This window comes from Lathyrus oleraceus, chromosome 6 (assembly GCF_024323335.1).
Source record: "Lathyrus oleraceus cultivar Zhongwan6 chromosome 6, CAAS_Psat_ZW6_1.0, whole genome shotgun sequence".
Lineage (NCBI taxonomy): Eukaryota > Viridiplantae > Streptophyta > Magnoliopsida > Fabales > Fabaceae > Lathyrus > Lathyrus oleraceus.
The window spans coordinates 3,460,800-3,485,035 of NC_066584.1; the positions used below are offsets into that span (position 1 = coordinate 3,460,800).

General features: G+C 33.1%; 2 protein-coding genes across 2 annotated transcripts; one reads left to right on the plus strand and one right to left on the minus strand.

The window, feature by feature from the left end:
• Positions 1–410: 410 nt before the first annotated feature.
• LOC127097195 (histone H3.3) lies at positions 411–1,496 on the plus strand. Its single transcript, XM_051035701.1, has 4 exons — positions 411–661; positions 761–837; positions 926–1,016; positions 1,121–1,496. The coding sequence occupies exons 1-4, from the start codon at positions 590–592 to the stop codon at positions 1,289–1,291; spliced, it is 411 nt and encodes a 136-aa protein (XP_050891658.1). The 5' UTR covers positions 411–589; the 3' UTR covers positions 1,292–1,496.
• A 17,452-nt stretch (positions 1,497–18,948) lies between these two features.
• Positions 18,949–20,872, minus strand: LOC127097197 (60S ribosomal protein L13a-4). Its single transcript, XM_051035702.1, has 4 exons — positions 20,492–20,872; positions 19,580–19,696; positions 19,392–19,479; positions 18,949–19,298 (listed from the first exon to the last, which is right to left on the minus strand). The coding sequence occupies exons 1-4, from the start codon at positions 20,761–20,763 to the stop codon at positions 19,155–19,157; spliced, it is 621 nt and encodes a 206-aa protein (XP_050891659.1). The 5' UTR covers positions 20,764–20,872; the 3' UTR covers positions 18,949–19,154.
• Between the last annotated feature and the right edge of the window lie 3,364 nt (positions 20,873–24,236).

Sequence of the window (24,236 nt, forward strand, 5' to 3'; positions counted from 1 at the left end):
AAATTTTCAAAATAAAACCTATAAGAGTATGAAAAATGTCACAAATAATACTTACATTGATTTAGACTATTAAAATTAAATAGTATCATATGTGTTTTTTTTACTTACAATATAGTATAAAATAACCATAGACTCTCGTTAAAAGACACGAATCCATGATCCTATTATAATTAACACTTTAATGTTCATGCTTCTGGGTTGGTTAGTTAGATACGCTACATTGATTTATATGTATTTGTTCTCTCTTTGGTCGCATGGGAGTAGTAGAAGAACAAACCGCAACCCGCTCCCAAAAGAAACACAAATTGTCCACGCTGGCAATCCGCAATTCCAAAAACTAACCAATCAGAAAGAAGCACACGGATCACAGATAATATTCATAATTAAAAAATCTTTATTACCGTTGAAGCATTCAATTTCCACAATCTCTCTCATCCCTAATTAAACCGACTTAATCATCATTATTCTACTCATATATAAAAGGATTCTCATATTCCTATTCATTACAACAGTTTCTTCGTTTCAAAACCTAATTAATCTTCTTCGATTTTTCTCTCTTCGTTCTTGAGAATTTTCATCGATCAAATCAATGGCTCGTACAAAGCAAACCGCTCGCAAATCCACCGGTGGTAAGGCTCCAAGGAAGCAACTCGCCACCAAGGTAATCATCGTTCCGTTAGGGTTTAGATTCCTTTCAATTTCGTAATCGTCGATTCGATTTGGTTCTCAATAGTTTGATTTACCGTGTTTCTTCGTTTAGGCTGCTAGGAAATCTGCTCCTACAACCGGAGGAGTCAAGAAGCCCCATCGTTATCGCCCTGGAACCGTTGCTCTTCGGTAATTTGCAATTTCCTTAATTATTTACATAACGATTTAGAATTTTAGGGTTTCGTTGTATTGAATTGTCGATTCGTGTGTTTTTCAGTGAGATCCGTAAATACCAGAAGAGTACTGAACTTTTGATCCGCAAGCTTCCTTTCCAGCGTCTTGTTCGTGAAATCGCTCAAGATTTCAAGGTAACTGCATCATTTAGATTCATTATTTGGAATTGTTTGATTTGTTGATTTTTTTTTTTGAATTTTCTGAATTTGGTATTGAATTTCTATTGTTTTTCTTGCAGACTGATCTGAGATTCCAGAGCCATGCTGTTCTTGCTCTCCAGGAAGCAGCGGAGGCTTATCTTGTTGGCTTGTTTGAGGACACCAACTTGTGTGCAATTCATGCCAAGAGGGTTACAATTATGCCAAAGGACATTCAACTTGCACGCCGTATTCGTGGTGAACGTGCTTAGAGTTATGGAGTGTTAGTATTTTTGGAATTTAGGGTTTTGATGGATTCAAGTTTCTTTTATGCGTTGTATAGTTGATAAGACATAATGATATCATGCTAAAGACATGTAATTTGAATGATGCCTAGTTATTTTTGGATTAGATTTTTATGTAATTGGTCGATTACAATTGATGTTTATGCAACTATATTTCTCCGTTGTTTCGTAATGTGTGCTGTGGATTATTATACCTCGTGATTTTTTATGCAATTGAAACAGAGATTGCTAATTTAGAAAGTATTTTTTTTTAATTCAACTGAAGTTTCAATACCCTTTCCAGTAACTAGCTCTCAATCTTCAATCTGATTTTCATCATATACTTCTCATCGAAGTTCGTAAATTTGAAAGGTGTTCTCATGTTATTAATAATATGTAAATTTTTCCATTGATTCATATTTGTAAAATTGAAAATGTGTAACTTGTGAAGTTTGTAAATGCCCAGCGTTTTAGTTAAGTGTACTGGCTGTCAATCTGATTTTCATCATATGTATACTGATATATGTAACTGGAAAATTCTTTCCATAGCAAATATAAATCTTGGTTCCTGAATCATTTAAAAAGAAGAAACTGTTATGTTTGAATTACTTCATTGCCGTTGCCGATTTTTCTCAATCCCAATTTTCATTGTGATTTCATGGATCGTGTTTGAATGACTTCATTGCCGTTGCCTGCTTGTCTATACCAGATTCTTTCTTTGTAGTTGTTTTGCCATTTTAATACGGCTGCGACCATACACTATTTTTGTAAATATAAACTTCTAAATTCGGGTGGTTATATCTTTGATGCGATGGTCAAACATATTGATCATAAATTTTAAAAATTAGCTTAGCATTTGCATCAAGCAGTTTAAGTTGTATGTTCTCTACTATCATTGTGTAGCTTTTTGTCAAACCAATATCTACTATCATTCTGTAGTTTTTGTCAAACAAATAACTAAGTTAATTTTTGCTTTCAAAAAAATTTGTTTAGAATTGGCATCGAACACATTAATTTATATGTTTTATAATGTCATTGTGTAGTTTTTGTCGAACAAATAATCCAAGTTAATTTTTGCTTTTTCTTCACAATAATGTTTTTTGTCAAAGTGAACAAAAAAATTTGTTTAGAATTGGCATCCTAAACTATCTCACATGTATTTTTTTATTAGGTTTAAAATCCTTTATTGTTTTTTTTATGTCGGATTCATTTTGCTCATTTAATTTTAAAAATGATCATTTTGATCACTTAGTTATTCAAATTGATTTACGTTTATCTTGATCGTCCAATATGTTAGTTAAAGTGATGACCGATAATGTAATACAGAAGATGTCTAAGAGATAGTTTAGGATGATCAAACAATTGATTTGTTTACTTTGAGTGATGATAAAGGTGTCTAATAGATAGTTGATTTATGTAAGGTATATAAGAGTGTTCATTTGTATGTGGAACATTTAGTTTCTCAACCTGATTTATTATGATGGACCTATGGAGGATGAAATTGAAAACATAGTTAAGGTTGTAGTTAATGTTGATGAAATTGAGATGTCATTGGAAAAATGGTTGAAGAAGTTCTTAATGGTAAAGCAGATGGTGTAAGTGACTTGAATAAGGTTGAGGTCCGAGGCACAAATGTTATGTGAATGAGGGGTTCAAGATATGAGTGAGAGTGAGGTAGGAGATATTAATGTTGATGTTAATGAGACTGAGGATATGAGTGAGAGTGAGGTAGGAGATAATCATGTTAATGTTAATGTAGCTGATGATATGAGTGATAATGATGATGTGAGTTTCCAGTATGACAATGTCTTAGATGTTGTCTTTCAAGATTCAGATGAAGTCAATGATGGTTAAGTGGAAGATGATATTATACATCTATTGATTTATGACAAAGAGGCAGAAGGTAAAGACAAAAAATATAGTGATGAATGTGGAAGTGCTAGTGAGGAATTGTAGAGTGGGGATGAAATGATGATGAAAGTAACTATCATAGGAAGAAGTATCATGTTTTCAAAATGCCCAAATACATGTCAGAATACAAATGAGAATTAGGAACCTATTTTGCAACAAAGAATGATTTTAAGGAGGCAATTACTTCATATGCAATCCAGTTAGGAAGCGCTTTGAGATTCTCTAAAAAAGATAAACAAAGCGTCAAAGTGATATGTAAAGAATGGTGTGATTGAAATGCATATTGTGGCAAGTTATCATAGGAAGATTCTTGACAATTGAGGAAATTGATGGATAAACATAAATTTTATAGATCATATAGTGTGAACCTCATGACTACAAAGTGGTTAAGTAAAAGAATTAAAAACTCTTTGAAAGATAACCCAAATCTAAAAATCAGGGATATCAAGCAGAAAGCCCAAAGGAAATGGAATGTTGGTGTAGACAAGACTAAGACTATTAGGGTTAGGTGTGTAGCAAAAGGATTGGTTGGTGGCTTCTTTCTAGAGCATTATACAAGAATTTATGCCTATGCGCATGAGATCCTTAAAACAAATCCTGGTTCAACTGTCAAGATTAATGTTCAACCCGTTCCAGAAAATGCAAGTGACTATAGGCCTTAATTCCAAAGGTTTTACATTCGTTATGTAGCTTGCAAAGAGAGTTTCAAATTATGTAGACCTATAATTGGGCTTGATGGCTGTTTTTTGAAGGATCCATGTGAAGGACAAATATTGGCAACCATAAAAAGAGATCCAACCGACCAAATGATGCCAATAGCCTTTGCAATTGTTGAAGGTGAAACAAAGGACAATTGGACATGGTTTCTAGAACTATTTATTGTGGATCTTGGAGGTAGAAGCTAGTGTTGTACATATACCTTCATATCAAACCAACAAAAGGTATTGAATTTGTTATAGTTAATCTCTTATATTTACTTTGTGCATGATTATAATGTCTTGAATTTGTGATAACGAATCTCTTGTATTTATTTGCTAGGGTCTCTTGCCATCTATGGATGACCTTTTACCGGGTGTGGAATAAAGGTTTTGCGTACGCCATGTGTACAACAATTTTAGGAAGAGATTTCTTGGAAAGAAGTTGAAAGAGATTATATGGAAATCTGCTAAGTCAAGAATTCACAATCTCGGGAAAGGGAAATGAGATAAATGAGAGATATTAATTAGGAAGCGTTCAAGAACATGATAAAAACACCTCCTAGGTTTTGGAGTAAATCTCAATTCAAGCAAACCTCTAAGTGTGGTAGTGTGTTGTGTAACACCCCTTTTTCTACCCCAAATTATTTAGCATATAATCAGAGTAAATAAGCACGCATATAAAGAAAAGGGCGTCACATCGACGTTTTCGAAACTTAAAACTTTCAAAAACCAACAATACACCTGGTCATTCAAAATAACACATTTCACTCATCATGAATATTCAAGCAATATGCGTTCGCAGCGGAAAATAAAGAATACTCATGTATTTTATAATATGATTCATGTCCCATACCATGATCATCTCTCAATAATCACTTCAAATAAAATAAAACAGTTAATGACATAAATCATATCAAAATAAGATATGAGTTCAATACCACTAATCTACCCAGTGTTACATGACCAGAGCATTGACTCATTACTTAATTTCAAACTAAATACGGAACTCTCCAGCTAATCTTGAGCGAGCTACCGTCCACCTACTCCAGCAATACTACTCTGTAGTATCTGCACGATACCCATGTAAAGGTAACATTAAAACAGAAAGGGTGAGAATTCAAAATCATTATGAAATAACATAATAAGGCACAATGAATTAAAACACAATTTAAGAATTCATCACTCTTGGTATAATCACGACAATAATATTAATCAACAATCATCTCACATATTTCAAACGTACACCGCATTCACATCAATACATGCATTCAATGATCACATAACTATAGACGACTCAATGCAAGACAATGTGACTCCATGCATGTGGTATCTCAATGTGAACTCAAAGTTTCACCGCTTTCGGATTCAATATCTAGAATCCAAGCCACGCTTCCGATCCGGACAAGACCAAAGCCCTACGTCTGTTTCCAATGAAGGATCACCGCTTAATACTACGCCTAATCCTAATTAAGGATTAACGTCTGCTACGTCTGTTTCCAATGAAGGATCACCGCTTAATACTACGCCTAATCCCAATTAAGGATTAACGTCTGCTACGTCTGTTTCCAATGAAGGATCACCGCTTAACCACTTCCACAATGAAGTCAACCATGCTATGAATGAATGCACACATACCAACACATATGCAATTAAGACCATCTATATACCGTCTTAACATCCCACATATCACCATGACTCATAATTGGTACATATACACATTCATCACAACACATCAATTACGATTACATATACACATCCATAACCATAAATCATTCACAATTCAATAATGGTATACATACACATTCATACAATATATTATTCACCAATATAGGCCAATCATCAAATATGTACACATAGATCTCATTCCAAAACGCACACAACATTTAAATATCAATTTTTCACTTTTCAAACAGTGTTAACCGGTTAACGCCCTGGGTTAATCGGTTAACGCAAAACATAATGCACTTCTTGGCAATTTCAAACAGTGTTAACCGGTTAACGCCCTGGGTTAACCGGTTAACGCAAGACAAAATGTAATTTTTCAATATCGTAACAGTGTTAACCGGTTAACGCAAGACAAAATGCTGTCCCTGCGCTAACACGAAACAGAATGCAGATTTCCCCGCATTTTTCATCGTTGGAGGACTTCCGGACCTCCGATTTCGATTCCATAAAAAGCTACACGTTCAGAAAATTATGACTCATCCAATTATATATTCATTCACAGTTTTAGCATAATTTAATCATCACAATTCAAGAGTATTTATCAAGACCTAATAATTCCAAAACCATGCCAATTAAGGATTTCAACCTAAATCATGTTCCTACCCATTGACCAATCATAATAACCCATAATAATAAGGATTTCCCCCCTTACCTTGTCAATTTGATGGAAACCTTGACTCCTCTCGCTTTTCCTCTCCTCTTTCTCTATTGCCTTCAGTGCTCAAGTGAATTCTAATTCTCACTTCCTTCACTCTTACTATTTATAATAGTATTCTAGTTGGGCTTAAATCATCTAATTTAATCACTAGGCCCAATAATACCTAATATTTAAATACCTTTATTTAAATTCAAATAATTAACCACTCACTAGTCATACCAATTTAATTAATACACCAATTAATTAATTAGCACTCCACATAATTAAATTAAAATATAATAATAATTAAATACTTAAAAAAATGGGCTGTTACATGTTGAACAACATGTCGGAGGCCTTCAATAGTGTTATTATTAAAGCAAGAGCTAAGCCTATAATGACAATGCTAGAAGAGAACAGAACATACATAATGGAAAAGTGGGCAAAAAATAGAATGAGTTTTGCAAACCTTACTAATGATGACATCTTGCCCAATATTATGAAGAGGTACTTTACAAACTGCTATGTTTTAGTACTTTATAAACTGCTATGTTCTGTATACTCATAATGTAATGTTTTGGTTATTAGGATTGCAAGGATTAGTGAATACACCAACATGTGGATTGTAAGGTATACTTATAATATTATGTTATTTATACTCATAATGCTATGTTCTGTATACTCATAATGTAATGTATGCTAAGATTATCTATTGTTTTCTAGAATGTCGGATGAGCATATCTTTGAGGTTAGACACCTTGAAAATGCTGAAGATAAGTTCAATGTCAACTTGCAAGATCAAAGTTGTACATGTGGGAAATGGTAGTTGACAGCCTTGCCATGTGTGCATGAAATTTCTTCCATGAAAACAGAAATTTCAAGATAGAGAGTTACATACCAGATATGTACAAAAAATGAATATATCAGGAGGTATACAACCATGTTATCTACCTTGTTAATAGCTCCAACCTTTGGGGAAGGGTAGTCTATAACGATATGCAACCACCAGTTTATAAAAAATGATAGGAAGGCCAAAAAAGAAAAGTAATTTGGAGCAAGGTGAAGTTGATGGCTCTGTTCGCAAACTGAGGAGGACTGAACTACATATTAAATGCAAAAAAAAAATTGGTCATAACAAGCTTACTTGCAAGTATCCACCAACTTAATCTCAAGCTCAGGGAACTCAAGCTAAATCCCAAACACAACCAGCTCAGTCTGAAACACAACAGTCTCAGGCTCAGACTCATGGAAATCAAGGTCAGACACAACCAGCTCAGTCGCAGACACATCAATCTCAGGCTCAGAAACAACCAACACAGTCTCAGGCTCAAACACAACAATCTTAGGCTAAGACTCAAGCTCACACAACGGTAAATCAAGTGGTTCTAGGAATCTAGTCAAGAAGTTAAGGATTAGGATGCCAACAAGAAGTGTGGGATCACTAGGTTCTACAACTAGGTTATCTACATCAAGGAATGTGGCAGACCCTATAACTAGGCTCACTTCATCTCAAGCAAGCAAGAAGAAAAAATAGATATTTATGTTATGATGTTTAAGATCATATTTTGGCATGTAATGTCAGATATTTTGGTACTATATTTTGGTACAATGTGTTGTCTTAGGTCTTTAATGTCACTTATTTTGGTACTATGTTTAGGCATTATGTTTTTGTACTATATTTTGTAACCCTTATATGGGAATTCTATTATGCTACAATGAAAGACCTATTTTGCCAATATTCTATTGTGGCCAAATATACAAACTATAACAGCTAAATTATACTAATTTGTCCAGTTAGGTTATAGTGCAAATTATAACCAGTTAAGTTACAAATTATACTAGTTAAGTTATAGTGCAATGAAACCAATTATGGTGCAATGAAAGACACATTTTTCCAATATTCTGTTGTGGCCAAATATACAAATTATAACGACTAAATTATACCAATTTGTCTGTTTAGGTTATAGTGAAAATTTTAACCAATTAAGTTACAAATTATACCAGTTAGGTTATAGTGCAATGAAACCAAATATAATGTTCATTTTGATAGACAAATTAAACCAATAACTATACCAGGTGATAAACAACATTGGATAATTCCATTTCATTGATGACATAAAACAATATTGTAGAAATACAAGTCATTCATCCCATAGAACAATTCAATTCCATTTCATTGTACAATTAAATTAACAAATTTTAGATTAATACACTTAAAGCAGCAAAAAATGAATTTGTCTAAAATGTCTTCCGCTTCATTGTGTTATTGAGAGCCCCCTCAAGTTCTTTAATAATCCTTCAGATTTAAGCAATTTCTGTTGTTAATCTTCATTAATGGTATTCCTCTGCACAAGTTACATACAACATTATCCATTGTGTAAAATCAAAATTGAAAACTTAACAAGATAGATCATACCTTATAATATGGACATCCCCAAAATTGCTTCCCAATTTTTTTGACTATTTTTGCCCTTTCTGAGTACAGCAAAATCACCATACCAACAATTAGGTCTCCATCGATTTTTCGAAGAAGAAGAATTAAACCCAGATTCGGGATTGTAAGTCACTTATCTACCGTACCCAGGCCCCTTTTGCGACAAAGCAAAATTTTTATGAGCCATTATTCATAGATTATAGAAAGAAGATGAAGGCTACTGTAACTCACTCCTTAATGATACATTCAGAGTGAAGAAGATGGAGTCCGCGAGTGAAGAAGATTTCCCTAATTCACATGAAGAAGATGTCGTTCGCAAGTGAAGAAGATGAAGGCAAAATGCAAAATGCACGAAACCCTAATTCACATGAAGAATATATCCTACATGGAGCTGACGTGGATGTTAACACTTTCACGTTTAACAATGTTAATGTGTTTTGTATGCAAAGGATATACGTGGTACATTTAATACAGTTGAGGGACGAAAATGAGCCTTTTAAAAATTAAAAGGACCAAAATGAATCCCGCATTAAACATACGGGACGGAAAAATAGGCTCCTTTGCTTTTTCATTATCAACAAACCTAACGGCTCTTCTCTAAATGGTTCAAAGCGCTTTGTTGCTTATATATTGCTTATCTGCTTAATTATTATTTAAGTAATTGAGTCTTTTAATTATTATGTATTTGCACATCTCTTAGAATTGTTGTTTTTTTGCTAAGAATTATTATTGCATCCATAAAAGAGGCTCTTGATCAAAATTCAATGCAAAATTATTCTAGTCAATAAATTTACAATTTGAATTACAAAACTCATACATGCATGATTCAAGTCAGACAAAATTCCAACTCAAGTCATGAACTTCTTGATTTCTCAGTATTTCAATTCGAGAAATGTGATTCGAGTCAAAGAATTGTGTGACTTGAACCAAAAGTTTAATGGAAAAATTAAAGTTTGCCATTAAATATGTGACTCGAGTCACAAATTTACATGTCTCAAATCAGGAAACAATTCGACTTGAATTACATGCATTCTTGACTCAAATCATGGTTGGGTCAAACATTTTGGAAGCTATTTTGGGAAATGTGACTCAAGTCATGGATTATCTTGACTCGAATCACATGACTCAATTTATGACTCAAATTAAAGTTGTAAAATCTAATTTTTATTATCTTGACTGAGTCATTCCTTTTGCTCTTGACTTGAATCAAAAGGCCAATTTTACTCATATTTAGTGCATAATATCTAGTACATATATAAACTAAAATTTCTCTCTCTAACTTATAAATTTCATAATCTTCGAAAAATCAAGAGTGTTTTGTCAATCACACAAACTTTCTCACTCAATTCAAACTTAAAGAAAACTTTTTCTAATGTTGTTTTTTTGAGTTTTGTGTTAGACGATAGGTCTAGATCTAGGGGGGAGTTGAATAGATCCCGGGTTAAAAACTTGACAAAAAATAGTTTGAAAATTTTATGACGCGGAAGCAAGTTACAAATATCCCAGATCAAAAATCGTATAATCGAACCCGCTATCAAAAAGCTCAGATATGCGTATAACGACAACAATATTGATAATGATTCACAAATTGATCAACAACAACTAATTGCAACTAGTTGAATGCAAAGTAGTACGGAAAGTCTATCTCCAATAAAAGTTCACATACAAAATCAAGTGATGCAATTTGTCGAACATTTAGTATGCGATTAACAATGTTTGCAATTCTATGTAGTATTATTGTTTTAAAAATCCAATCACAACCAACTGGTTTGTGATCTAAACAACAACAGCAATTTCAAAATGTATTCAAAATTATAATCCAAACAATATTGATCAAACATCAATGCAATTGACAATTTCCAAACCAAAAAAAAGAGATATGGAGAGACAGAGTACACAACGATTTGTTTAGGCAGTTCCCCAATCGACCTCGGTATAGGTACGTCTTCCCTCAATCCGAATATGAATTGAGATATTATATTATATCTTACTTTGCAAATGTGTGAATACAAGATATGTAGAAATCTAACCCTAAACACCATAACCTTGATCTTGATTCTACCACATCCCAAACCCTTAATCAAAGATTTATCAAGTAACCAACAATGCAGCTTTAATTCACCATCCCACGCTACTTATTTGAACGAAATCCCTTGTTCTTTAAAACTTTCACTCGACCGAATTAATACCAACCACAAACTTGTTGAAACACAAGATTTACGAATGCGATCCACTGTACAATGTTACTCATTTGCCCAAGAACCTCTCGTTCTTGAAAGACTTCACTCGGCTGGATCTGGATTGCGTAATCTTCTCCAAAACCTTCAAACCCTAACGATCTTGAAGGAAAACCCCACCTTGATTTTATGATTTGAAATCCTCAAATTTCTAAGCCCAATATCAATAGTACAAATAACCTAATTTAACATTATCAACCCTAATCTAGAGGACACCCAATCAAAAAATGATTATGTGTATTTTGATTATGTGTATGCATAGAAGGGAGATTGAAGATGATGAGAATGCTTTAAAATCCTGATTTTGTATTGGTTTTACTCACTAGAAACCTTGCTATACAATGATCTGGGTATGAAGTATTTATATGTATGCATATTTGGAGGCAGAAGGAATGCAAAAGATTTAATTTTTTTTTGGAAATTTTGGAAATTTTCGTAGCATAGGTTGACCTATGAAACCATGTGCTGACCTGTTCGACGCATAGGCCAACCTGTATAAGGTCATGCATCGACCTGTGAATGTCATGCATTACTTATGTGTCGACCTAAAAAGGCGACAAATGAGTTAGAACCTACAAGCTTTTATAATGCAGCATGGATGTCGCCCTATGGAATGGATGTGTCGACCTATAATATAAATTATTTTCTTATAGATCGACTTGCAGACGTATGTCTCGACCTATGATGCTAGTTTTCACAAAAAAAAATATTTTTCATACATTTTTGATGCATGAGACCTTTTTCAAGTTGTTTCCAAATGCTTTTATGCTTTCTAATACTAAGATGCACATAAAGAATCATAGGATATCGTCCAATATACACTAACACTAAAGTATCCTAGTTTTGATATCATGCAAAATACATCTAACATAATTTTCATTCACATACTCCCCCTTTTTTATGATGGCAAAACTTGAGACAATGTGTTTCATAATAAAAAGCGTCCCCCTGAATATATGCATCCCAACTTCATCTTGTTTCTCCCCCTTTGACAACATAAAAAAGAAATGAATCAATCCATGAGAAGTATCTTAAATTATGCATAAATCAATATAACGCACAAAAGCGGTTTGAAAAGATAAGAACATCAATACGATAACACTCACATAGAATAATTTTCATATGAAAAAAGAATGCCTAAACATAAATACAAGCATATAAAGCAATAATAGAACATGATTGACACAATTTATGCCAAATAACATAACACAAGTGAAGGACACAACGTAATAAAAAACTCTTGAGTTTCTACAAAAGCGACACAATTACATGACATATGCCTTTGGTGCTTCCAAAATGTTGCATACGCATGTGTTATAGCAAGGAGATATATAGATTTACCACCACTCAAACCAAAAATAGAGATGTTATTATAACAATGACACACAATAAGAATTTTGCTAACATTATGCTCAACCATATTTTATGCAAGAATAGATAACAAGCCAATGCATCAAGAGCATATTTCAAGCATATATAATGAATATCACAAATTCACTATAAGAATATAAGTTGACATACATCAATAGAAATTTTTGGAAGTGAACATTCATGAACTATTTCATACATCAAGAATATCAATTATTTAGAACACATGCAACATGCAAATGTAAAAGCTTACTTACAAAGGGAAAAAAAGGAAAATGGAAAAATATTACCTCTCTTATGAATTAATGAAGGATGCACTCTTATGTGGTTGAACTTTCAAGGAAAGTTAGAGCAAACGTATATAAAATGCATGCAACAAATCATATTTAGGCAAGATTTGAGATATCAAGTATCCCCAATTCCATTCGAATGCTGAAAAATGGTTTGGTCGCAAGAGGTTTTTATAAATATATCCACAAGTTGATTTTTACTATCAACATGCTCAAATACGATGTCTTCTTTCCCAACATGGTCACGTAGGAATTGGTGATAAATCTCAATATGCTTAGTGTGATAGTGTATCATTGGATTTTTGGTTAGATTAATAGCACTAGTGTTATCGCACATAATAGGAATACATTGTAGTTTAATATCAAAATCAAGAAGTTATTGTTTGAGCCATAAAATTTGAGCACAACAACTATCGGCCGCTACGTATTCCACCTCGGCAATTGACAAAGCAACGAAAACCTATTTCTTGTTATGCCAACTTACTAAGGAATTTGAAAATATGTGGCAAGTTCCACTAGTACTCTTCCTATCCGATTTGTAATCGGATAAATTGGAATCGATATAAATAACCAAAGTACAACCACTTCCCTTAGAATACTAAAGCCCATACTTAGAAGTACCATGAAGATACTTAAGAATGAGTTTTACGACTTTTAAATGAGATTCCTTAGGAGCCGATTGATAACGAGTGCACATACATACACTAAACATAATATTCGGCCTAGATGTAGTGAGATATAGAAGAGAACAAATCATACCTCTATATTTCTTGACATCTACATCCTTACCATTTTCATTCCTTTCCAAGTTTCCATTTATAGGCATCTGAGTGTCAATCGACTTTGCATCTTCCATATCAAATCTCTTTAGTAATTTGTTCTAATATTTTGTTTGACACACAAATATCCCTTCATTAAGTTGCTTGATTTGAAGACCAATGAAGTAATTCAACTCCCCGATGAGACTCATCTCAAATTCATCCTACATAAACTTAGAAAAACTTGAACTAGAAGAGATTCAAAAATTATATCATCGACATAAACTTGAAGTATAAGAGTATGCTTTCATTGATGCTTAATGAAAAGTGTAGAATCTACCATTCCCGTAGAGTACCCTTGATCAATAAAAAAACTTACTAAGTAGCTCATATCAAACCTTAGGTGCTTGTTTGAGACCATACAAAGCCCGCTTAGTTTGTAAACATGATTAGAATACTCATTATTTTCAAAATTGAGAGGTTGAGCTACATACACTTCCTCATTAATATAGCCATGGAGGAATTCACTTTTCACGCCCATCTGAAATAACTTGAAATCTTTGAAGCAAGCATAAGCTAGAAACGATATATCATACATGTGAAGATATTTAGATAAGGTCACTACAATCATCTTAAACGAAACATACATTGGTTATCACTTGAAATTTTCAGAAGTGAGCACTCATAACATATATCATACAAAAAGTAAAGCATATACCTTTGAAAAATAAACAGGTAAAGAAAGAACTTCCATACAAAGCGAAAGTTGAAAATATATTACCTCACCGCACGAATAACGGAGGATGCACATGCATTCCACAAGGAACTTTCGAATGAAAGTTAGAATAAATGCAAAATGTGCCACAAACTCTTTAGACAACAACGATCTTACCACTTTTCTTTGTGTCAAAGTACTTGAAAGTCTTATTATTAATGTATCCGAGAAGATTATTGATTTGATGATCATTGGATATTCTCCAAGTCAAAGATAAATCGTCTACTGCAGCTAGACTTTCTACCTTCTCGTTTTCGCAATCGTTATCTTCTTCTTTCTCATGTTCCACCGCTTATAATTTTTTTGTAGTTCAGAATATTTCAGTAGTATCTACACATATCTGGTTTTTATCGCATATCATCAAAGGAATATCCATACCTGTTAAATATAAACATAAAAAAACAAATAAAACACATACCAGAATACTTAGAAGTAAGAAATTCGGTTTGCAAAAAAACATCACATGAACACTTAGATGCAAGTTATTCGGTTAGTAGATAAATTTAAACTGGAAAACAAATAGAAAAGTTATCTGTTGGGCTTTTGTGAACCAGATAACTAAGCAACATGTTATCCCGTGTGGAATATGTATATATATATATATATATATATATATATATATATATATATATATATATATATACCGGAAATCATGACGTAAAGTTTTTTGGTTTAGTAACTCAACATACCAAATATCTTCAATCTCAAGTTATTTGGTTCACTTAAATAGGATACATAATAGTCAATTTCAAAAGACTGTGATGAATGGTAAAACTTTAAAAATTTATAAGTGTGTTGGTGTAGGGGGTATGCGTGAGGTATAGGTAAAATTTTCTAACCATTTCTTAACGCACCTCATATGTTTCTACTGCACCTCACGAATTTCCTTAAATGCCCCCTGTTTCCGGAGACGCGTCTCCGGACACACCCCAACACACACTCAAGTAAGGTCCTTTATAAGTTATGCCTCTTTTTTTGTTTACTTTATTCTGAAGATGAATCTCTTGAATAATTTCAGAGTTACATTTCTGGAGAGACACCAGTAGCAGATTCAACACCAAGTAATTTTCCAAAATAAAATTAACATTCATAATATAAAATAAGCATTACATAGATGATTTCAACATAAAATGCAACATTACACTTGAATATCTAGGTGGACGCTTCAACATTTTCGACCAATCTTGAAATCGTCGATTCCAACTCGAGCAAAAATTTTGTTCTGAAATGGAAGTACGTATTCCACATAGCCCTTACACCTGCTTGCGTCTTGAGCTCAAATTTGTTGAACTCAATCTTCCCTTCGTTGCCAATCGAAGGTGAAACATACTCGAATTTCACAGTCTTTCGATTGACTTCGTCAGATAGGAGGCAATGAATTTCGTATTTGATATCTTCAACGGAGGTGAAGTCGTTGACCTTAAACGTGTGCCCGAGTGTAGAGCTGGAGAAGGAGACATTCGCAACATACCAATCAATGTTTATTTGTGACATTTGAGACATTTTCAGTTTGTGTGAAATATAACTTAAGAGAACCTTAATTTATAGAAGTCATAGATCAATATGGATCACTCAATGACTAACATGTTGATTTCAAAGATATATATCGAGAACCGCACCCTATTATCTTGTTCCGGAGATGCATCTCCAGAACTTCTCCTGAACAAGTTTCAAAACAGGGCCCTTAAAACAGAACATTATAATATTATTACAAAATAACAAATATGAAAAAATGGATTGAGAATATATAGTTTTTTGATGAAGGATTTGGTTGAAAACCAACAATGATCGTCTCTGGGGCGACAAAGTGGTTTCCAGTAAAGGTGGATGTGAGAGAGAAGGGAAATGTTGATGGAGTGAAGAATGAGGGTGAGTCTGAGTCCCTTCACCCTTTTCCTATTCACGTTTGACCTTCTAGCCACTAAACCCAGGGGGATTTGCTTCCACACACCCCAGGGTTGCTTACAAGGCACCAAACATTGGCTTGGGCTTCTAATCCTGAGACTAACGCCCCTTGCTAATCCAACCTCTATTATCACATTGCACCCCCTATGCAGAGAGTTATATTTATGCAAGTAATTATTGTTTTTTCCTTTCTTTAATATTTTGCAACATATTGAAATACACATTAAAAATATTATCCTTTTTTTAGTATCCACATAGAAATATTATGATCCCTCTTATTAGATTTTAATTCGAGTCATTGGATTCGTTTTGGTTAGAATTTAATTTCCTTTTATTTCAAATAGGAATTGGTTAGAAATAAAGGTTGACATGTTAATTCCAATTTTTAATGTCTCATTTTTTTACTCATATTTTCATGTGCTCAGCGTATGATTATTGGCATATTTATCCCCTTGATTAGTTGATCAAGTTAATTCTTGATCAATTAATTGCATTTGGTATTAGACATGTATGACTTTTGATGAATAATGACATGCTCCCCTTAGGGTCCTTATTCATTCAAGTGATCATAAGTCCCTTGATCACTTGATTGAATTAGGCTTTTCCACTTGCATTGCACCTGATCCATCAAGTCAACTCAAACTCAGTCACACTTAAGATCTTGGATATAAAAGGACATCAAGACATGGTCATGCTGAGCTTTATCCATTCAAGCATACCTTGTCTCATCATATTCAAAACAAAAACTTTTTTTAAACTTCCAAACACTTGTTAGTTATGATGTGAAATGTACGCCACGAGCCTTAAGCAATGGGGACGAATGATAAGGGTCTTTCCTACCCTTGTTATGAATATATTTGAATATGGGACGTATGTCCCTGTTACTGAAAGTATCTGCCTCCGTTCATAGACTTTAGTGCAATTCAACTCAAACAACTTCCAAACTTTCTTCCCCACCAACAACACTTCAACAATCAACATCCATAATACCTTTCTCTTTGGACCAAACACAATACTATGTTGATACTTGTATACTCTTGAGATTACTCACCGTCTCTTGGTTAATCGCCTCTTATATGGGTTAATCACCTTCTCATGGTTAAAATACCAATTTCTGAACCATACCCCTCTCTTTGGGTTAATCACCTTCTCATGGATAAAATCTTTTTCCATGCATGTTTGCCTTGTTAGTCCCATGTTTAAGCAAACCCCTCCTTCTTATGCATGTTTGTGTTGTTACTCTCATGTTTAGGCAGACCCAATGCTTAGACAAATCCTTTTTCATGCATGTTTGTCTTGTTAGTCTCATGCTTAGATATTCCACTTCATGCATGCTTTCTTTGTTAGTCTCATGCTTAGGCAAGCCCCTTCATGCATCGTTTTCCTTGTTAAACCTTATGCTTAGGCAAACACCTATTTCTTGTAGGTCTTGATCTCCCGGATATAGGCAAAACCCTACAATTCTGCATTGGCTAATTACCATTTATTGGTTAAACGTCACACTCCTGGTTCAGACACCCTACTATATGGGTTCCAACAACACATTCTTGGTCCAAATGATGATTTCGCCATCTTAACCACACCTTCACCATTTCACAAACTCTTTCTCAATTCAATTCAATCATAAAACCTTTTCAAAACAACTTTATTTCTTTTCATAAAAGAACTGTTATAATTCGTTCCTTAGCAGTCATACTAGAAGTTTGGAGCATCCAAACTAGAATCAGATCAACTAATGTCAAGACACTTCTAGGATACAATTATAATTGTTCCCTAAAAACAACCAACAAACACTTATTTTTTGAACTATGAACTACGAACCTCTGATTTTCTCATTACACTATGAGAATACGTAGGCCCTAGGATTTGAATCCTTGGCGAGCCTATTGACTAATAAATTTATTTTTTTCCGTTAATTAAAACCAAATAACCTTTAAAATATAACACTCATTAGTGCAAATAATGATAATTTTTTTATAAAGTATTTCAAGATATATCATTCTTCCTTTATAAAAAAAACTAAGAATAATATAGAATCATAAAATTTCTAATCAAGTAATTTTATAGTTTCAATTGGGCAACCCAAATTGACATGATTAAGTTTTTCATCAAAAACATGAGATTTCTAACGATTATTATTATATTCTTCTCTATATCAATTTCCTTCTTTATTTCTTTAATTAGGTATTTATATATCTAAATAAATCCTATTCTAAATTAAGCTTTTTAAGTATTAAATAAAAGCAACTTTTCAAAATTTTATTTTATACAAATTCAAATTTCTAGTTTATGAAAAATGTTCATCTGGCCTACATTAATGATGAGTGTTAAACATTCTCGCTATTTCTCATCGGAATCACAAATATTTTGATATATGACAAATTTATGTCTCGTGATTTCTATATATTAATGTGTATGAATTATGTTGTAGAAAAGATATAATTTTTCTATTTATAAAATAAAAAAAAATATTAAATTTGCCTAATTAATTAGTGACAACATTTGTCATTGTACATTGGAAAATCATAAATTACTCTCTAAAAAAATAATGTGAAAATACGAAAAATAAACTATAATATATATTAACTGTTCTTATCAAAACAAAATATTTATCTTGTGGAAGAATGAAACATACTAACAACTTTTTAATCGTCTAAAATTTAGTTAATAATCTCTAAAGGTGTAACAACTGTTTAATTGTCTATAATTTACGAGTTAATAACAAGAGATTAAAGATACAGTGTAAACTACATTTACACCACTAAATGTGTGAACCAAAATGAACAGACATAAATATTTCTGAGAATTGGATTCAAGTTAACACAAGCACAAGTGTCCATCCTAAAGATTTAGCCTATAACAATTTCGAATGCGTTGAAATTCATTGGCAGAGCATAATCCAAGAGCTAAAACAAAACAATTCTCATATTCGATGTTACCAAAGGGCAACACTAATAGAAGCAAGTTGAAATGACATACAAAATTGTAAGGAGAACCAAAAAAATATTCCCAGGTTTTCATTTCTAAGGTCAAGCAAACATAGAATAAAAAACAAAACTGAAATGAAATTCAAATTGATATGCTACAAAAACAATACTAGTAACAACTACTACTCAGTACTTGACAGGAGCAAGGATTTCAAGTTGTGGAGCAAGTTTGTCATCAACAATCTTTTCGGCTTTAGTCCTCAATTTGTTGAGGAGCTTCTTCTTCTCATAGGCCAAATGAGCACGCTCCTTCCTCTTCTTCTCCAACTCCTATCAACGAGAAAACAATTAACTAAAAAACCACAAAATTGTTTTACCAAATACAAGGCAAACGACTTGAAAGAAAGAAAGAAAAAAACCCACCTTGATGGTGTCGTAGTAATTCCATCCCACCTCAGATGATAACTGCCCAAGCAAGCAGTATTTGTGGCCCTTTTGAAGCCTCAATACCCTAATTTCATTCACAAATTCAGTATTAAGCTAGGATAAAAAACAATTTGACTCAACAAAACATATAGAAACTGTGAATCAAATTATAAAATGGATCTTACTTAAGTGCATCAGGTACCACCATCCTTTTGATCTTGTCATATGGTGGAGGAATTCCCTCATATACTTTCAACCTAGCAAGTGCAGCCTCGCCACGCTTGGTCTTGTGTGGAATCATTCTACATAATCACAAAAACTTTATTATGAATTACTTAATTCTGTTAAATGGAATCTAGCTTTAAATAGAGTTGAAGTAAAACAGCATATAATCGGATGAATGTGTATAAATGAGTTGAAAATAAAGCTGAGTCTAAAAAGAATCAATGTTCAAGAACAACCAAACATATCAAAATTAATTTTCCAAAAATAAAATCAATTTCAACTCCTTCAAAAGTGAAACCAAAAATACACTTGGGACCTATTTGGATTAGCATATAGAGCCGTACTTACCAACATATTTTGGTAGACAGTTTTGGCATCTAATGGCATTTTTCAACAGCTTATTTTAAATAATTTGCACAAGTTTATCAAGATATCTATCTTAAAAGCTTTTTCAACTAATTATCATTAGTTTTCCAAGATATTTTGTAAAAACAGTTTATAGCTTAAACAATTTAAGCTTATTTTACCATTTGCTTAAAAAAAGCTTAGGTAAGCTTATACATAATCACTTATATTGATAAACACTTTTGAAATAAGCTGTTTACACAAATAGACCCATACTACCAATTTCGTAATTATATTCTATGAAATAAACCGAGACATTCGTCTATAAAATAAATCAAACTGAAAAACATCAACATCCACATCAAGATCACCAATCTAATTATAAACATAAAAAATCACTAATCCATTATGATAATCCAAAAACATCACAAATCTAGCTTAAAACGTTGAAATGAAATTAAACAGAAATCAGAGATATGAAATGCAATTAATCATAAAAGAGCAGAGTGAGTGAGCGATTAACTAACCCACGAACAGTGCGCCAAAAGATCTTGGATGGAGCACGAAAGTGAATAGGACCATGAGAGGGTTTGGTGTTCATACGCTTACGAAGGAATCGCATGTACTTCATCTTCTGTCTAACGAGACCACCGGAGATGCAAATTTCCTCACACCTAACGAGAACGACCTTCTGACCATTGAGAAGCTCCTTGGCGACGATGGAGGCAAGACGGCCGAGCATGTGGTGACGAGCGTCAACCACGACTCTCTTTGCGCAGGCTCCTGATCCGGACACCATTTTTGCTCTTACCGGCGGCTTGTTTCTTCTCCGGAGCTTTTTAGGGTTTCATGCGAATATAAGAGAATATAAGTGTATATTTGTTGGGCTCTATCTTTCGCTTTTCCAAGTAAGCCCAAAATGGACTTTTTTAGGTTTAGCCCAATATCAACTATTATTAATCAAACTAATACAAAAGTTTATAATTTTCTTTTTACAATGTTATTTATATTCTATATGAATCCCCTAATTTCGTTTAGAGATTAATTACTATACTCTATCAGTGTAAAAAGTTTTACACTGTCGGTTCATCACCATCACCCGTTTGTATTACTTTATAAATTTTTAAAATAAAAGTCAAACTTCTTTTAATATCCAACGTCTATAATTAAGTGATGGTGTAAAACCCCTTTACTCTGACAGTGTATTTCAATTAATCTCTTTGGTTTATTTTGGAATACATTTATAAATGTGAAAATTTTGATTTATTTTTGTGTAAATAAGACATCATCCGCGGAGTCTTTGCTCAACTATAGAGAATCATTTCTCAAATTTTATTGAACCAAATTAAATAGTAAATTATTTCTAAATTTTTGCTTTTTTGGCCGCTTGTTAAGATGTCAATCAACTCTTTTGAGCAATTAGTTTTTGTTCTTTTTAATAGCTGGTTAAATATCTGTAAATTATGATTGTATCTTAGAGTATTCAATTTCCAACTTATTATTACTCACTTCGTCTCTTAGAAAATGGTATTTTTTTCTTCAATATGTTTACTTTTTTCATGGTTCTTTGGATGATTAGCAAAGTCAATTGTTAATTTATTATCAACCAATTATTTGATTTTCACACCTTCAATAATCTCCAACTCTTCTAATAACATTTACAACCAAAGTACTTGAAATGTCGCGTAACAGACTCATATATACTCTACTTCACAAGATGATAGATCTATTATTCCTTATTTCTTATAGCTTCATGAGACTGGAGTTGTTCCAGTCATACGCAAATACCATGTTGTACTTTTCATATCATCTTGATGAAGATGAGAAAAATATACACAAGAATGATGGTGAATTGTGTATAGGGAAATTTACTTCTTTTTCCTAAACATGTTCAGAACCTGAGATGTCAAACTCAGATTCTGATCCAAGTAAGAGTCTGAATCAGATCGGAGTATGACTTCAGAGTTCGTTGCACATCGAAATATAAATGCATGAGTAAATAAAGAGACACGCAATATATCTTGGTTTCTCTCAAATCGACAGTAGTACAGTCCCCTTGCAGCACACGAGATTTTCACCATAATCAACAGATTATAATTGGCTCAATTAAACTAGAAAGAGATTTATGCTCAAACCCTCAAGCAAGAGACTTCAAAACAACCCGTTCATGACTTCCTGCTCAATCCCACAAAAAGAGACTTATGATCAATCAACCCCTGAAAGAAACTTCTTTGCTTTGTCCGCAAGCATGAGACTTCAATTCTCAACCTATCCAAAAAGAGCTTTCTTGCTCTGCCCACAGGCATGAGACTTCATGCTCAATCATCAGAAAGACACTTCTTTGCTCAAGCACTCAGCAAGAGACTTCTTTGCTAAATCTAACAGAAATAGACTTACTATGAGCACAACGGCTAGAGTATTCAAATTCTCTTAACAAAAGAGTCTGGTATTAACCTTATGTTTATATGTGTGCTTCTTAGTTAAGCAGGTACACATAGGTTTTACACTCTTGAATAAAATATTATTTGATTGCTCCTAAGTGTGTAAGATTTAAGTTGTCAGTCGTCTTCTCTTCATGCACAATTTTTCTTTTTTGTTGTGCCTTTTTGTTCTGTTGATCTTCTTGATCATATTCACCTTACTTTGACACACTTAACCCTTCTGGTTATATCTTCCATTTTGTGTGTGTTTCTTCACTTGTGTTTTCTATGTAACACAGTCTCTCTTTCAATCTATTTTGTGAATCGATATCACAGCTTTTTGAACACAATCACATATTATTCAAACTCATACATTCTCAGTCAGAATCACTTTGAATATTTTCAATCTTCTTCTTATATAGATGCTAAAAATAGATTAGTTGAAGATTAAAACTACCCATGGTACAAGTAGTCGTTAAAGGTTTTTAGCTAGTGCATGTGAAGTGTACTATAAACCCAACTAGCATAAAGACGTTGAGAGGAACGAAGTATATTTCAAAATAGTTAGAAAGATAAGATCTTGACAACGTTACTTTTTTTTATTAGACATAAAGTAGTATACTGTTGTCACGTGATATTCTTTAGATAACTTCTTACCAAAGACTTCTTGTAGATGTTTGTTGAAGCTTGATATGAGTCATTGTTATCTTTATACTTAAGTTTTTTAATCATAGGTTTTTTTATATAATTATTCAAATCACGATCAGAAGTTAGAGTATGTCTTCAGAACCTGGTTGAAATAAGACTTCATAGTCTAGAGTTTAGAGGTTATGAATCTTACCTTTTATCAGAGTCTTGATCAGAATTAATCTGGATGAACACTTGTAGAGTTGTGTACTTGATATAAACATAATTCCTTTGAAGCATAGTCTTCCGAACTCATGACGAAGCTTGTCCAAAAGTTGCATAGTCATTCCTTATGATAGAGTCTGCTTGCGTCAAACTACTCCAATCTTCAGAACCTTGTTGATCTTTGAATAATGTTGATTATATTCACTATACTCTCACACACTTAATCCTTCTGGTTATAGTTTCTATTTTGTGTGTGTTTCTTTCACTTGTGTTTTCTATGTAACATAGTCTCTCTCTCAACCTATTTTGTGAACTAGCATCACAACTTTGTGAACACAATCACATATTCTTTAACCCTGTACATTCTCAATCATAACCAATTTGAATGTTTTCAATCGTCTTCTTATATGGATGCTGAAAATAGATCCATTGAAGATTGAAACTACCCATGGTACAAGTAGCCATTGAAGGTTTTTAGTTAGAGCACGTGAAGTAGCTAGCATGAAGACGTTGAGAGGAGCAGAGTAGAGTTCAGAACAATTGGAGATAAAGTAGTGTACCGTTGTCACGTGATCTTCTTTAGATAACTTCTTATCGGACTTCTTGTAGACGTTTTTTGAAGCTTGATATGAGTCATTTTTATCTTTCTACTTAACTTCCTGAATCATAGGATTTTTATAGAATTAGGTAAAGCATGATCAAAAGTTAGAGTATGTATTTAGAACCTGGTTGAAATAAGACTTTAAAGTCTAGAGTTCACAGGTTTTGAATCTTGTCTTTTATTAGAGTCTTGATCAGAATTAATCTGGATGAACACTTTTATAGTTGTTAACTTGATATAGAATAATTCCTTTGAAGCAGAATCTTCAGAAATTCTGATGAAGCTTGTCCAGAAGTTGCAGAGTCATTCCTTATGACAGAGTCTGCTTGTTTCAAACTACTTCAGTCTTCAGAACCTTGTTGATCTTTGAATAAGGTTGGTCATCTAAAAGACTTAAGT

Bases quoted from the DNA above. Each gene is read 5' to 3' on its own strand.
- LOC127097195 (XM_051035701.1), top strand. From the start codon at position 590: ATGGCTCGTACAAAGCAAACCGCTCGCAAATCCACCGGTGGTAAGGCT. The intron at 662-760 runs GTAATCATCGTT...TTCTTCGTTTAG, and splicing joins GGAAGCAACTCGCCACCAAG to GCTGCTAGGAAATCTGCTCC. The intron at 1,017-1,120 runs GTAACTGCATCA...TTTTTCTTGCAG, and splicing joins AAATCGCTCAAGATTTCAAG to ACTGATCTGAGATTCCAGAG.
- LOC127097197 (XM_051035702.1), bottom strand. From the start codon at position 20,763: ATGGTGTCCGGATCAGGAGCCTGCGCAAAGAGAGTCGTGGTTGACGCT. The intron at 19,480-19,579 runs GTAAGATCCATT...GAATGAAATTAG, and splicing joins GTGGTACCTGATGCACTTAA to GGTATTGAGGCTTCAAAAGG. The intron at 19,299-19,391 runs GTGGGTTTTTTT...TCTCGTTGATAG, and splicing joins ATTACTACGACACCATCAAG to GAGTTGGAGAAGAAGAGGAA.